The sequence below is a fragment of the Megalobrama amblycephala genome, linkage group LG7 (assembly GCF_018812025.1).
Source record: "Megalobrama amblycephala isolate DHTTF-2021 linkage group LG7, ASM1881202v1, whole genome shotgun sequence".
Classification (NCBI taxonomy): Eukaryota; Metazoa; Chordata; class Actinopteri; order Cypriniformes; family Xenocyprididae; genus Megalobrama; species Megalobrama amblycephala.
The window spans coordinates 30,329,935-30,344,440 of NC_063050.1; the positions used below are offsets into that span (position 1 = coordinate 30,329,935).

The 14,506-nt window shown below is 37.1% G+C and overlaps 1 protein-coding gene across 2 annotated transcripts in view; it reads left to right on the top strand.

The window, feature by feature from the left end:
• The window catches only part of epha6 (eph receptor A6), a 157,426-nt gene that overhangs the window by 112,997 nt on the left and 29,923 nt on the right, over positions 1 to 14,506 (top strand). For both annotated transcript variants that reach the window (XM_048196970.1, XM_048196971.1), the window contains exon 5: positions 2,627 to 2,962. In XM_048196970.1, coding sequence (XP_048052927.1) covers positions 2,627 to 2,962 — 336 coding nt within the window. The remainder of the gene's footprint in view (positions 1 to 2,626; positions 2,963 to 14,506) is intronic.

Consider the following 14,506-nt stretch of genomic DNA (forward strand, 5'->3'; position numbering starts at 1 on the left):
TTCATAACATTAAGCAAAGATAGTCATGTGCAATTGATCTGGTATGAGATGCATTATGTGAATGCTTGGCTAAAGAGATGCATCTTTAATCTAGATTGAAACTGGGTGAGCGAGTCTGAGCCATGAACATTATCAGGAAGGCTATTCCAGAGTTTTGGAGCCAAATGTGAAAACGCTCTCCCTCCTTAAGCGGACTTAGATATCCTAGGTACAACCAGAAATCCAGAGTTTTGTGATCTTAAAGAGCGTGAAGGATTGTAGGGTGATAGAAGATCAGTTAAGTACACAGGAGCTAAACCAATTAGAGCCTTATAGGTCATTAGCAATACTTTATAATTGATACGGAACTTAATGGGTAACCAGTGTAGAGATGATAAGATTGATGATATATGATCATATTTTCTTGACCTGGTAAGAACTCTAGCAGCTGCATTCTTATTTATTGAGGAAGCAGGACAACCAGCTAATAATGCATTACAGTAATCTAGTTGAGACGTCATGAAAGCATGAACTAACTTTTCTGCATCAGAAATAGATAACATATTCCGTATCTTAGCAATGTTTCTGAGGGGGAAGAAGGCTGTTTTTATAACATATGAAATATGATTTTCAAAGGACAAGTTGCTGTCTAATATAACACCCAGGTCTTTAACTGTCGAGGATGGAGTAACAGTACATCCTTCTAAATGCAGATTGTAGTCTGAGAGATACAGGTTTTTGGCCCAATAAGTAATACTTCAGTCTTATCTGAATTTAATAGAAGAAAATGACTAGTCATCCAATGTTTTACTTCTTTAACACACTCTGTCAGTTTGGATAATTTAGAGATTTCATCTGGTCGTGATGATATATATAACTGAGTATCATCGGCATAGCAGTGGAAACTAATTCCATGTTTTCTTATAATATTGCCGAGTGGCAGCATGTATATTGAAAATAGCAGAGGGCCTAACACTGATCCTTGTGGCACTCCATAGTTTACTATCGTGATCTTAGATTTTTCCCCGTTTATATAAACATAATTGTGACGTACGACCTAAACCACTGTAATGCCTGGCCCTGAATACCAGTGTAATTTTGTAGTCGATCTAGGAGTATTTTTATGATCTATAGTGTCGAACGCAGCACTGAGATCAAGTAACACTAGTATTGAGACACAGCCCTGGTCAGAAGCTAGAAGTAAGTCGTTTGTAATTTTAACGAGCGCAGTTTCTGTGCTATGATGAGATCTGAATCCTGACTGAAATTTTTAATAGATAGCGTTTTTTTTGCAAGAAGGAGCACAATTGGGCCGACACCACTTTTTCTAGTATTTAAGACATAAATGGAAGATTTGAAATATTCATTTTGAATTGAAAATATGCTATCATTTAAATTATGTCATTCATAACTGAATGTGACGAGACGAGAGGGTTTTTTTTTTTTGGTTTTTTTTACATTTCTGACATATTAAACATACAAACAAGACTAAATGTGTGCATATTTTTAAATAAAGTATTATTTTGCAAAGAGTTTAAATGAACTCCTTCACAAATATAGACTATTTAGACCTATAACTTATTTTACCATTCTTATTTCTTCTTTATTCCCTTAAATCCCTTTTAATCCTTTAAAAATACCACCCCCCTCCTCAAAAAACAAAAACAAAAAACAATGTTCAAGACATGGTTACGGCCATGGTTCAAAGACCTCTTATATGTCAAAAGTTCAAGGTAAATTTCTCATGTCATGACCCCTTTAATATTGAAGTTCTTCAAAGTCATTTTCAATACCATCTATAACTGAGACGCAAGATGACTCCAGCTGTATTATATGAAATGTGAGAGAACAAGCCAGTGATGTGATACAAGAGGTGTGAAAGTTTTCATGGCACTGGTTTCAGTTACCCAGAGGATAAATAAACATATAAAATAAGTTTCAAAAGGCAAAAATAAGTATCAGTGCAAAACAAAAAAGACACAGCAGGCTAAAGTCAGATCATTCTAACTCTCTCATCATTCTTTTCTTCCTCTTATTGTTTCTGATTCTATTGATCAGAATTTCTCTTATTTCAGTCTTCTGCTTCATCATCCTCTTCTTATTCCCTCCCTTCATTGCCCCCCATCATGCTTACTCAAATTATTCACCAAACTCAATCTTTTCAACACCAGCAGCAATCTGCATTAAAAACAGGAGAGGAGGAATAATTACTTCCTTGTTATTCACGAGTGGGTGCAATTATCATTAACTATGATAATCATGTCTAGGACATATTCTCATTATCATCATTAGCTGAGTCTGGGAAACAGCAGATAAACGCAGACTTCCCTGTATCTGGCTCTGAGCCGGGGTTCTATAGGAAGCAGAACCGGGGTACTAGAGCAGAGACATTTGTATATCAGCTAAACCAGAGGGAGGGCGTGAAAGAGAGATGGCAAAAGCTTTCATGTGATTTTTAAGGCATTAGTTGGATTCATTAGTTAAAGCATATGCACATTTTAGAGAGAGGGGAAAAAGAGATAAAAAAAAGTTAATCTGCATAATATTTTGCGCAAATAGGCTTTTTTTTTTTCTCTCTCTCTCGCAGATGGATTTCTCTCAGCATGATAATTATGGTTGCTAATGTGTCAGGTGTCTCTCCTTTCAGGACCGCCCTCCCCTCCTCGAAATTTGGGTTTTAACATCAATGAGACTGCCCTCTTCCTGGAGTGGACTCCGCCCAGTGACACAGGTGGTCGGAAGGATATAACCTATAATGTCTTATGTCTTCGATGCGGGGCTGATGGACAGGCCTGCGAGCCATGCAACAGCAATGTGCGCTTCGTACCCAAACCCACAGGCCTCGCAAGCACCTCTGTGGTGGTCCAGGACTTTGTGGCGCATGCCAACTACACGTTCCAAATCGAGGCTCTGAATGGAGTGTCAGGCTTGGGCAGATCCATGAGACAGCTTGCCAATATCACTGTCAGCACAGAGCAGGCTGGTGAGTAGAGCTGTTTTAACACTAACTGACATCATTCTAGAAAATTCTAGGCTTTTTTTATGTGTACTGTTATGTCATGATGATCACAGACAAGACTCACATTACAGAGGAATATAGGAATGGACTAAATAGATTTCTGCATGTGATTCTGGTGCATTAAAAATTATACATTAATAAAAACGAAATCTGAGCCCGTATTTATCAAGTTTCTCAAAGTGCCATTTTAGTCTTAAGTGCTGAGAATTCATGAACTTTACTCCTACTTTTAAACGTAAGTATAAAAGCATGTTATCAAATTTCTTAAAGCTAAGAATCACTCTTAGCTAAACACCGGTTTAAAATTTGCAATTAAAACATGGCGGAAAATGAGTTTATCTTTCATTTCCAATGTGTATATCATAATGTATTCTCTTGAAAAGTCTTTATTGTCAAATGTGTGTTGAATGAAAACTCCTCTTAGGAATTTCACCATTCAGTGTGAATTTATCTGATAATACTTTTAAATAAGGAAATCTATTCAGTGATTGGTCCATGCCTATGTCGTCATCCAAAATCCTGTTTGTGGCACAGCAAAGTGTTGTGAATCATCTCTAAGACTGACACTTAAGATTTAGTCCTACACTTCACTTAAATTATGACTGAGATGCTTAATAACTAACTTTTAAACGCAGCTTTGAGCCAAGTATTTTTTTACTCTTAAAGGGTTAGTTCACCCAAAAATGAAAATTATGTCATTAATGACACACCCTCATGTCGTTCCAAACCCGTAAGACCTCCGTTCATCTTCGGAACACAGTTTAAGATATTTTAGATTTAATCCGAGAGCTTTCTGTCCCTGCATTGAAAATGTATGTACGGTATACTGTCCATGTCCAGAAAGGTAATAAAATCATCATCAAAATAGTCCATGTGACATCAGTGGGTTAGTTAGAAGTTGTTGAAGCATCGAAAATACATTTTGGTCCAAAAATAACAAAAACTACGACTTTATTCAGCATTGTCTTCTCTTCCGGAATCCTTTCCATTAAATTGATTCCATTGAATTGATTCCATTGAATCCTTTCATCTGTCGGCGTTGGTAATGCACTTTTATGTCGCCGTGGTTGTTTTTGGCAATTAGGACATCCGCGACATTTTGAAGCATCGAAAATACATTTTGGTCCAAAAATAACAAAAACTACGACTTTATTCAGCATTGTATTCTCTTCCGGGTCTGTTGTCAATTTGCGTTCAGGACTCTGCTTCTTCTTCTTTGCTGTTTTACGGCGGTTGGCATCCAGCTTATTGGTGCATTACCGCCCCCTTCTGCTCCGGAGTGTGCCGATGTAAGACGCTGCTGACGTGTTATCCGGTGCGCCCGGGCTTTGTTTAAAGTCTGAGGGAGACGCACGCTGTATTCAAGCTATTCTACATTGTTTGTATTTTGGTATTGCTATATTTTTTAAAATGGTGCGTAAGTGTGCATGTTGCGGATGTCCTAATCGCCAAAAACAACGACGTAAAAGTGCATTACCAACGGCGACAGATTAAAGGATTCAATGGAATCAATTCAATGGAATCAATTTAATGGAAAGGATTCCGGAAGAGAAGACAATGCTGAATAAAATCGTGGTTTTTGTTATTTTTGGATCAAAATGTATTTTCAATGCTTCAAAAACTTCTAACTAACCCACTGATGTCACATGGACTACTTTGATGATGTTTTTATTACCTTTCTGGACACGGACAGTATACCGTACATACATTTTCAATGGAGGGACAGAAAGCTCTCGGACTAAATCTAAAATATCTTAAACTGTGTTCCGAAGTTGAATAGAGGTCTTATGGGTGTGGAACGACACATCATTAATGACATCATTTTAATTTTTGGGTGAACTAACCCTTTAAGTCAATTCTTAGCAGTGTTCTTGTGAGTAATTCTCAGAGGCTTGATAAATACTGGCCCTGATACATAAAGTTATTACTGGTATAGTGTAGGGAGGGCTGCACAGGAGGACAACTGGGAATGTTGTTCTGCAGCCTGTGACAAGTCCTCCACCAGCTCAAGTATTTAAGGCAAATTACTTTAAAATAAATAAATAACAAGTTCTGTTATGAAACTCTAGATGGTGCAGGCTTATGGGTCCTTACCTGATGATATTCTACATGGCACAAGCTGGTTGTCGCTCATGTTACATCTGCAGTCAATGAGCTTGCTGCTCAACATTTAAAAAGCTGGGTAGCGTTCACTATAGCAGTTTGCAGTGCACTTTTTTAGAGTTCCTCTGAAATCCTCCACCTCCCCCAGCTCCACCTGTATATATCTGCTATGGGTTATTTTATGCTGCATGTGCTGAAGCAGTATGTCTTACATGCTCACAGCAGTGTATCGGTGTATGTATTGGCAAGTTCCTCTACTTGCTCTGCAGCAGCAATATCAGCAGCAGATCTGTTCTGCCAAGACCAAATACATTAACATTGTCATGATAGAAACAGTATACTGTTCAAAAGTTTGCTGTCAGTAAGAAATGAATACACTTATTTAGCAAGGACACTTTAAATTGATAAACAGAGATAGTAAATACTTTTATAAAGTTACAAAAGATTTCTGTTTAAAAATAAATGCTGTTCTTTTGAACTTTCTATTCTTTTCGATTTTCAATCCTGAAAAAAGATGTATCACAGTTTATACAAACATATTAAGCAGCACAACTGAGAGTTTTTTTAATAAATTTGATTGAAAAAATTGTTTCTCGTGCACCAAATCATCATATTAGAATGATTTCTGAAGGGTTGTGTGAAACTGAAGACTGGAGTATTGACTTTGCCACTAAATGAGTAAATTACATTTTAAAATCTAAAAAAAGAAAAGAAATAATTTTATTAAATATTTCACAGTATTACTGTGTTTTTTTTTATCATTTTTTTTTTTTTTTTTTTGCAGTCAGCATCTTGACTGGTTAAATTACAGACTCTCATTCCAGCCTCTATCTCCTGATGTTCTGGGCCATAGACCTGCTAGCATGTTTTCCCAGTCTGTAAAAAACAAACCATTGGCACAACGTATTCATAACTATTGCCATCCTGGCCAGACTTTCATCGTTCATCATGATAATGATGATAACTGCAAATTTCATTTCATCCTGGAGAGGCATTGTCTCAGCACATCAAATGCGGGATGTCTCCTGGCCTAAGCTCAGTTTCACACTAATAGAGACACACGGCTTTATCTAAAAGCCTGCTGTCTTCCTCTATCTGGATTCCGTATCCACAGATATGGCCAAACTTCATTATTAGAATTTGCCCAAGTCTCCACAGGACAGCTCTTTCGACTCTCAGGACTTATTTTCACACCGTATTTATCAATTTCTCTCTGTGTGCCCATTTCCTGTGCTCTAACTGATGATTTACTACTCACTTTCATTGTCTGAATTGTGCTTTGGCAAAGCAAAGCGAGGCAACTGTTTCCTCATTTTTGGGTTATCCAGATGTTTCCTTCAAAAGAACAGTGTGAAGCAGGATTTGTTGCATAAAGTACTGCAACATGATGAATGATTTTATGTCTGGAGAAGTGTGAGGGGTCAAAAGTCATATTTGGACCAGGTGGTCTTATACTCTGTTGGTGGGGTAATTTTATTCATTGTAAAGATGGGAGCTCATCAGCATCAATATCAGTGAGAAACCAAGAATGATTGATTGACATGATCAATCTCCTTCATGAGCTGTAATCATAGTGAAGAGCTTCCCTTCCCTTCTTTCAAACCCTCAATCTACCACCTGTGGAGAGGGAAGGAGATGAAGAGTGTAGGGAAGGAATGGAGCTGCACAGTGTATATATAGCATCTAAAATATTCACAGCCGTTTTAGAGTGCAATGATGTTGAGACTTAAAATATACGAATTTCAATGATTTAGAGCAGGGACCTGTAAATGGATAGAAACACAAAATTAAAATTCTGTCATCATTTACTCACCCTTATGACGTTCCAAACTTGTATTAATTTATTTCTTCTGCAGAACACAAAATAAAATATTTCTGCTGTTTTTGCTCTCACAATGAGTCTGAGATGTCATGCTGCTGTGCAATCCAAACACAAATGACTGAGAATGACGATATAAATGTTCTTTAATCCACAAAACCAAAATACAAATGAGATTCTTCAGAAGCAGCAAATGCACATGATGATAACTGACACAGGGAGTATTTTATTCATTATTTTATTCATCAAACACACAGAGTGACTAAACTAGTCACAGGTGGGACTAATCAAACCAAGGTAACTAACAGGGAGGAATTTTGCTGCGTTCAAGATGAGGTTGGACATAGGATTATCCCAAATTAAATGTTCCACCTCAGACCTCAGTGAGTTCCAGTCAATCAGACGTCACATTCACATGTTGATCACATGATGTCGCCACGGCACAATGACAGCATATTGTGTTTTTGTCTCAAATATGCCAAAAACAAAATAAAAATAACAAAATCAGTTTAAAAACAGCTGTCAGAAGTCAAAATAAAAGGTATTGTTACATAAATTTAAAGGTGGGGTAAGTTGCTTTTTAAAAAACACTGTTTGGAAGTTAGTCGGGCTGACACCAACAACAAACATCTAACCAATCAGCATTAGGGGGCGTATGACGGTCGAGGAGACAGAATGAGCAAGAGTTAGATTTGAAAAAAAAAATGCAGAAAGCGAGATGAGACACAATACAAAAGAGCTCAAAAGAATATCACTGGAATGAAGGTTTATGACTGGGCAAGTGCTTTAGGACCTATGTTAATATTAGAAAAGCTTTCCAACGCTGGAGAGAGCTAAGCGGGAAGGCCTGAAAACAGATGTGGAGGCTGCTTTGATTCTGCTTCACATGTGAGTAACACTGGGTTTTAGTGTCATTGATTGTTTGGAGCTGATGTGCTGTCGGCGACTAACAACAAACTCTTGTTTGTATTTACTCTTGTGTACTGTACGTTCATTTTCTGTACTTCATTGTCGTTCATTCATCATCTTCGCTTTATTTTTCGTGAAGCATTTTGTTCACCTCTCCTGCCATCAGCGAATGGGCTGGGGTTTGAGACCGCTGCTGAAGGGTGGGTTAGGATTGGAGGGTGAGTTTTGGAGGTGGAGCAATGAAGAGAGGGGTGGGTTTGTTTGGGTTGATTTCAAATATCAACAATGTTCAACAGCGTTTTTTGAAAAACTACTTACCCTACCTTTAATGTCTTATGTTAAAATGAGTTTTTATATTTATGCTCATCAGAAGCAGGACATCTCGGATGTGACGTCAAATGACGCGTCTCAATAAGGTTGGGGCTGTTCGATGTACCTCGAGTTCAGAGGTCAAATGTCCGACTTTGAATGGCATTCCAGATGTTATTTCCAAGAAGGAGGTAGGATCTGTCTGGAACGCAGAATTAGTTCCTAATTCAAAGTTCACACTGCACAATTTTAGGCCCGATTTTCACTTGCCGACAAATGCCTAAAATCTGAGGCAAATCGGTGGTCATTCACGTGAGTGACAATCAGCAAGTGTGAATTATCAGAGTATCTGCATACTAAATATCTGGACCTGTCTGCGATTCATAATCCTGCTGTGACATCGGCGATGACCTACATCCATTGAGAGAGCAAGATATAGGGCAGCGGGAAGTTCGGGGAGGAGTTATGGACCTCAAACATTTCCTCCTCCATAACCTTTATTTTTCTTTTACTCCTTTTCGCTTCAAGTTAGCGCACAGACTTGAATTTGAAACGCAAGCTTCTTGTGGGCTAACATTTTTAATAACAATTCCAGTCTCATTATTTCTTGTCTATGTTTGGTTCTGAAATGTATTTTGCAGACTAGACAGTTATCAAGACATGACAAGACAAAGAACATTAAAAGAGTATATGATCTTGGACTTGGACTTGAGTTAGACATAAGACCGAGTCCAGTCTTGAGTACTGCAACACTGGTCAATTTTTCAAAATATCGTATTTTGTGTTCCACAGAAGAAAGTCCTACAGGTTTGAATTGAATTGAAATGAGGGTGAGTAAATGATGATAGAATGTTCATTTTTGGGTGAACTATCCATTTAATGTATTTACATAATTTATTATCCTTAAGTTGAAGAGGTATTAAATTATGATTGATACACACAGTTAAATTATTGACATTGTATAATATTTGCCATAAATATTTGCTATGTATTTATTGATTTACTTACTATGAACATGTTCCTCTAGGTTTGGTATCCAAATACATTTTGTCATTCTGAAGAGTACAACTGTTGTTTTATAATTTCAAACCTATCAAACTTCATTTTGATTGCTTGAAAAATTCGAAGGGTCTGCAACTTTAATATACTGTAAATACTTGGTTTGATGCTTTATTATTTAATGCAATAAGTTAAAGTTTAGGTTAGAGTAAGCAAGGTGATCCTGATACTACACATTAGGAAATATGTAAAAGTCCCACATAATATGTTGCAGTATTCAATGGCATGTTTACAATAGCTTCAGTAATGACAGTGCACACAGCATTTATATGTTATTCTGCATCTACACAAATGTACCTTAATGTTATAAATTCACAACATCCTGTACTGAAGATCACACCAAAGTAGCCAAAGTTAAAACCCAGAACTCATTACAATATATCTCAGCAAGCTTCGTAGTACAACGAATATTTCTCTCCGATGTCTATTTAGCCTTACATGAAATGTTAATAGAGGTCAGATTGAGGGGAGTAACCCTGGGATTGGGCTGGGCTCTGCGGAGAACCCCACAAGGGTGATGATGAGGCAAGGGGCCAACAAACCTCCAGCTCATCCACCCATACTAACCAGAACCAGTGCAGTATTAATGAGCTGGAGGTTCTTGCCATGGAGAGGGCTGAGCCAAAGAATCGTGATTCAAGAGATCCAAACAAACCTTAATGGTGAACTCTAACTGCCACTCAGACACATTCATATTACATTAAAAATATCAGACCCTCAGCTCCTCACAGAGTGATTGAAGCATGTTTAATAGATCTGAAATGTTTTTATCTCTCTGTGAACCCCAACTAACCCGAACTGGTTAGATGAATACAAAAGTCATCAGTCGATTTGAAGAAGATGTCAGTATTTCATATTTCAATTTTTTTTTTTTTTTTTTTTTTTTTATCTATTTACAGAGACAACTGTAAATAACAGCTCTGCAGGTTCATTTCAAAGATATATGTAACAACTCTGGCCCTGTTGTGTTGTTTTGCTCTTGTTTGGACATTTTAATGTAAGTTAAAGTTTTAGGAATTTTGTTGTTTTTGTCATTTTTATTATATATATATATATATATATATATATATATATATATATATATATATATATATATATATATATTTTTTTTTTTTTTTTTTTTTTTTTTCAGTTTTAATTATTTTTTTAATAATTTTTTTTTTTTTTTTTTTCAGTTTTAATTATTTTAGTACATCAAGTTCACTAAATGAAAATAAGATTATTAATGTCAATGGCACAGAAATCAAAAACTGCAATTTTAAATAAGCTCAGCCAATATAGGAGCTTAAAGCTCACAGTATGATGTAACTGTAGAGTAATGTGAATGTGTTAAGCTCTATGGTGGAGTTTTCAATGCATTTTTTGGTCAACGCACTGTGCAGTCATTCACTGTAAACATAAAGCAATATTGGGGTTGGCAGGTGTAGTTTAACCCAGCTATGTCTTGAAGAAGAAGCCCTAAGTTACAGCACAAATATACTGTCAGACTAAAATGTTATGTTAGAAATACTAGTGGGGAACTGAAAGAGCTACAGACATTAATGCTGAACAGTGTTGCTTTTGAATGGGTGGGTGGATGGCATGTTTTAGGTATGTGTGTTCTAGAGAGTGGATGAGTGTGTGTGTGTGTGTGTGTGTGTGTCTGAGACATATCAAATGTAAATGTTCTCTCCAGGGGCTGAGAGGCTACATGTTGTGCAGTTCCTAACTCTGAATTATATATTTATTTATTATTTTTAGGCTTTGGATAGAATCGTCAAAAGCAAGTTGTCAGAATGTTTGTGGGCTTGCATAATGACAGAGGAACTCTAAATTACTCAACACACACACTCACACGCACACACACGCATGCTTGGACAGATTGATAAATGCATGCATATCCATGTGTACTTGCACACTTTGCTGACACATTGGCAGGCCGACAAGACAAGTACGCACACACATTCCCCCCCGAGTCCTCCAGCATTTATACACGTTCACTCACAAGCATTTCTGCCAGCAGTGCGGGTTTTTAACAGGTTCATTCTCTGAAACAGCTTACCAATGCCGCCACTTGTTTCTTGCGGTGCAATGTTTTGTTTTCCCACAGTGTAGTTACGTAACCTTTTTCCCACACCATTCCAGTTAAAAAAATAACTGCTTAAATCAGCTTAGATTTTCTAGTCTTAGCTGGTTTGAGCTGGTCTTCCAGCTCGGCCAAGATAATAAGCACACAAAACCTCTCTAAAACCAGCCAATAGCATTTTGTCCCCCAGCAGGAATTTTAAAATTGTATTATAATAACAACATTTTTCACATAACTACCATAGTTGCTACAGTTACTGATAATATAATACATCTGTGATAAAGCTGTATTAGTGAACTCTGTCCTACCCTTATTCAAGTGTGCCATTAGCATACTTCTTTTAAACTAAAAATAAGAAAGTATACTTTCAGTCTACATTTTATGTACTTCTCAGAAATATTCTTACATTTGCAAGGGATAGTTCACCCAAAAATGAAAATTTTGTCATCACTTACTCAGCCTCAAGTTGTTCCAAACCTGTATGAGTTTCTTTCTTCTGTTGAACACAAAAGCAGATATTTTAAATAATGTTGGTTACCAGACAGTTGACGGTAGCCATTGACTTCCATAGTATTTTTTTCCCCCTAAAATCTTTCATTGAATTCCATTGGAGTCAACTGTTTGATTATCAACATGCTTTAAACTATCTTCTTTTGTGTTCAGCTGAAGAAAGAAACTCATACAGGTTTGGAACAACTTGAGGGTGAGTACATGATGACAGAATTTTCATTTTTGGGTGAACTATCAATTTAAGTATACTTGACTTATACCAAAGACTATAGAATAACACAAGACGTGTCTCGTATTGTTTTGAATGGGAGAAAGTGTAACGCGCAATATGGCGGAATAAGTCCCGCCTTCTAAATAAGAGCCAATCACCGACTGGTAAAGTCATCGCGTCACTTCAGTGGCCGTTAGAATCACCGGTTTCTATAGAAACAGTCAGACGCGCGCCTCCAAAGAGACGTGCATTTAGGTCTGCGAATGCGCATTAGCTTGATCCAGCCTGAAAAATACAGTTTTTTTTGTAATGATTCGAGCGTTTAGAAACTAAATTTATGAACCGGTTGTTGTTAGATTTCATTGGTGATTTCAAATATGAAATTTAATCGTAAGGTTGGTGAACAGTTTTGGAGAATTTGATGTTTCCCCATTCAAAGAGATTGCATGATGCCCAGGATGCCCGAGAGGCGTTTCAAAGATGGCCGCCGAGTGAAATGACTTGTCTTAAAGGGACTTTGCTTATACTGACAGAAAGGTCTAAGTATATTTGGCCTATACTTGTTTTCAATCTTTTTATCGAGATATACTTAAAAGTATAATTAAGTATACTTGGCTTGTAGATGTGTTAGGTATACAAGTATACTTCTAGTACATTGATATTAATACTTTAACTTTACTTGAACTTGAACTTTGTAATTATGAACTTAAAGAATTTGTAATATATTGTTTTGATACCTAGCAAGATTTCATTGTTCAGTCAGTTTCGTTAGTCGTGTTGGTCTGCCTCTGTTAAAGATAAACCAGTAAAAAAAAAAAAAAATCATGATGGTTTGTTCAGTTTTTCATGTAGAGTTGTTACCATGGTAAATGTTTCTAATGCTAACAACTTTGCTGTACTAACTTGCGTGGCTAATCAAATCACAGCAATAGTTCTGTAAAAAAAAATGTAAAAAAATAAACTGTAAATATAGGGAATTATAACGGTATAGTTATATTTCTGCTGCCATTGTGTGATTGTCCATCCATATCTGTAGCCTCTTCATTTTCTATCATCTGTCTATACTTATCCATAGAATTTCAGACCAAATCAATTCCAGGCGGCGTCTGTTATTTTGATGAAAGTCCCACTCTCAGATGCTCATGGTATAAAAATGTCCATTGCACTGAAATATAGAGATTATTCAATAAAAAGCTTTTCTCATAAAGAAAATGTGGGGGAAAAAAAAAAAAAAAAAAAATCGTAAATTATTCAAGCTTTGTACGTCACCAATAAGACCCACACTAATAAAATGGCAATCTAAGATATTAAACTAGCTGGCCAAATCTCATTTCAAAAAATTACTCAGCCAGGCGTAATCTACTTTAGTGATGAGACTGCACATGAAAAAATGACAAATAATGCACTTTGATAATGTAATTCAAATACACACCATTCCAAACATACACAACTTTAATAAAGAAAAGGGAAAATAAATAGCAAAATTGAAAGTTATTGCGTTTTGCATGCTGGCAATTGACAGCAATCTCTCGTAAGATAAGTTACTTTATTTAGATCCATAGTCATTTAAATTCTTTAATGCTGTGATGTTTACACTACTTCCTCAAGCTGTCCTCATTCAGACAATATAGCCCCTGAGTATACTGACCGAAGACCCTTATCCCTGAGCCGTTTGTCATTTATTTAACATTATATCCCAGTGTGTTTTGGGGGCTTTTAGCCACAGTGGCCTCTACGGAGCCCTTCATTGTCAGTTTTAGACAGAGCTGGGAGGCTCGGAGCACCTTAGACCAGCAGTAGGGGATAGATAAGTGACAGGGGGTTGGGCTGTGTGTGTGTGCGTGTACCTGGTATTCCCTGTCTTATGTGAACCAAATGTCCCCACAAGGATAGCGTGTGCATTTACCACTACCAGTTTCATAATTGATTGAAAATAATATATTTGACTGTATGGGAGAGAGAATGTCTTAAATGTATCTGAGGCCAAAATCTCCATAGCCCTTACTGAGCCAAGCAGGGGCAAAGACATAGACTGACACTTCGCTGTCCCCCAGGGATAGACAGATAGATAGAAAGATACAAGGAAAGAGGGTAAGGGGAAAGAGGAGGGTGACTGTCTCCATTTTGACAGATTGTGCGGCACAGAACACAGAGACAGACATCCAGACTTCTGACCCCCATGGCAGCCCTGAAAGCACTCGGGAGTGTGCAGAGCTTTCTTACTCCCCTGAAGGGCTTTATAATGGAGAGTTAACTGCACTGTGTCTTTGCAAGTGAGTGGCAGGCTGATGGTGATTGCTCACATATTGTTTGAATGGTAGAATGCTAATGTATATGTGCTGAGCATTGTCAATGAATTGGAGAACAGAGACGCAAGAACCGTTCCAATTTTGGTGCCATCTGTCTCTCTCTTTCTCTTCCCCAATTTTTCTGTTTTTGTTTTCCATTGCGAATTTAAGAGGATGATGGATGGATTGCAATTCTTGTACAATTTCTGTCAACAACGCAGACCGTAAGAGTGAA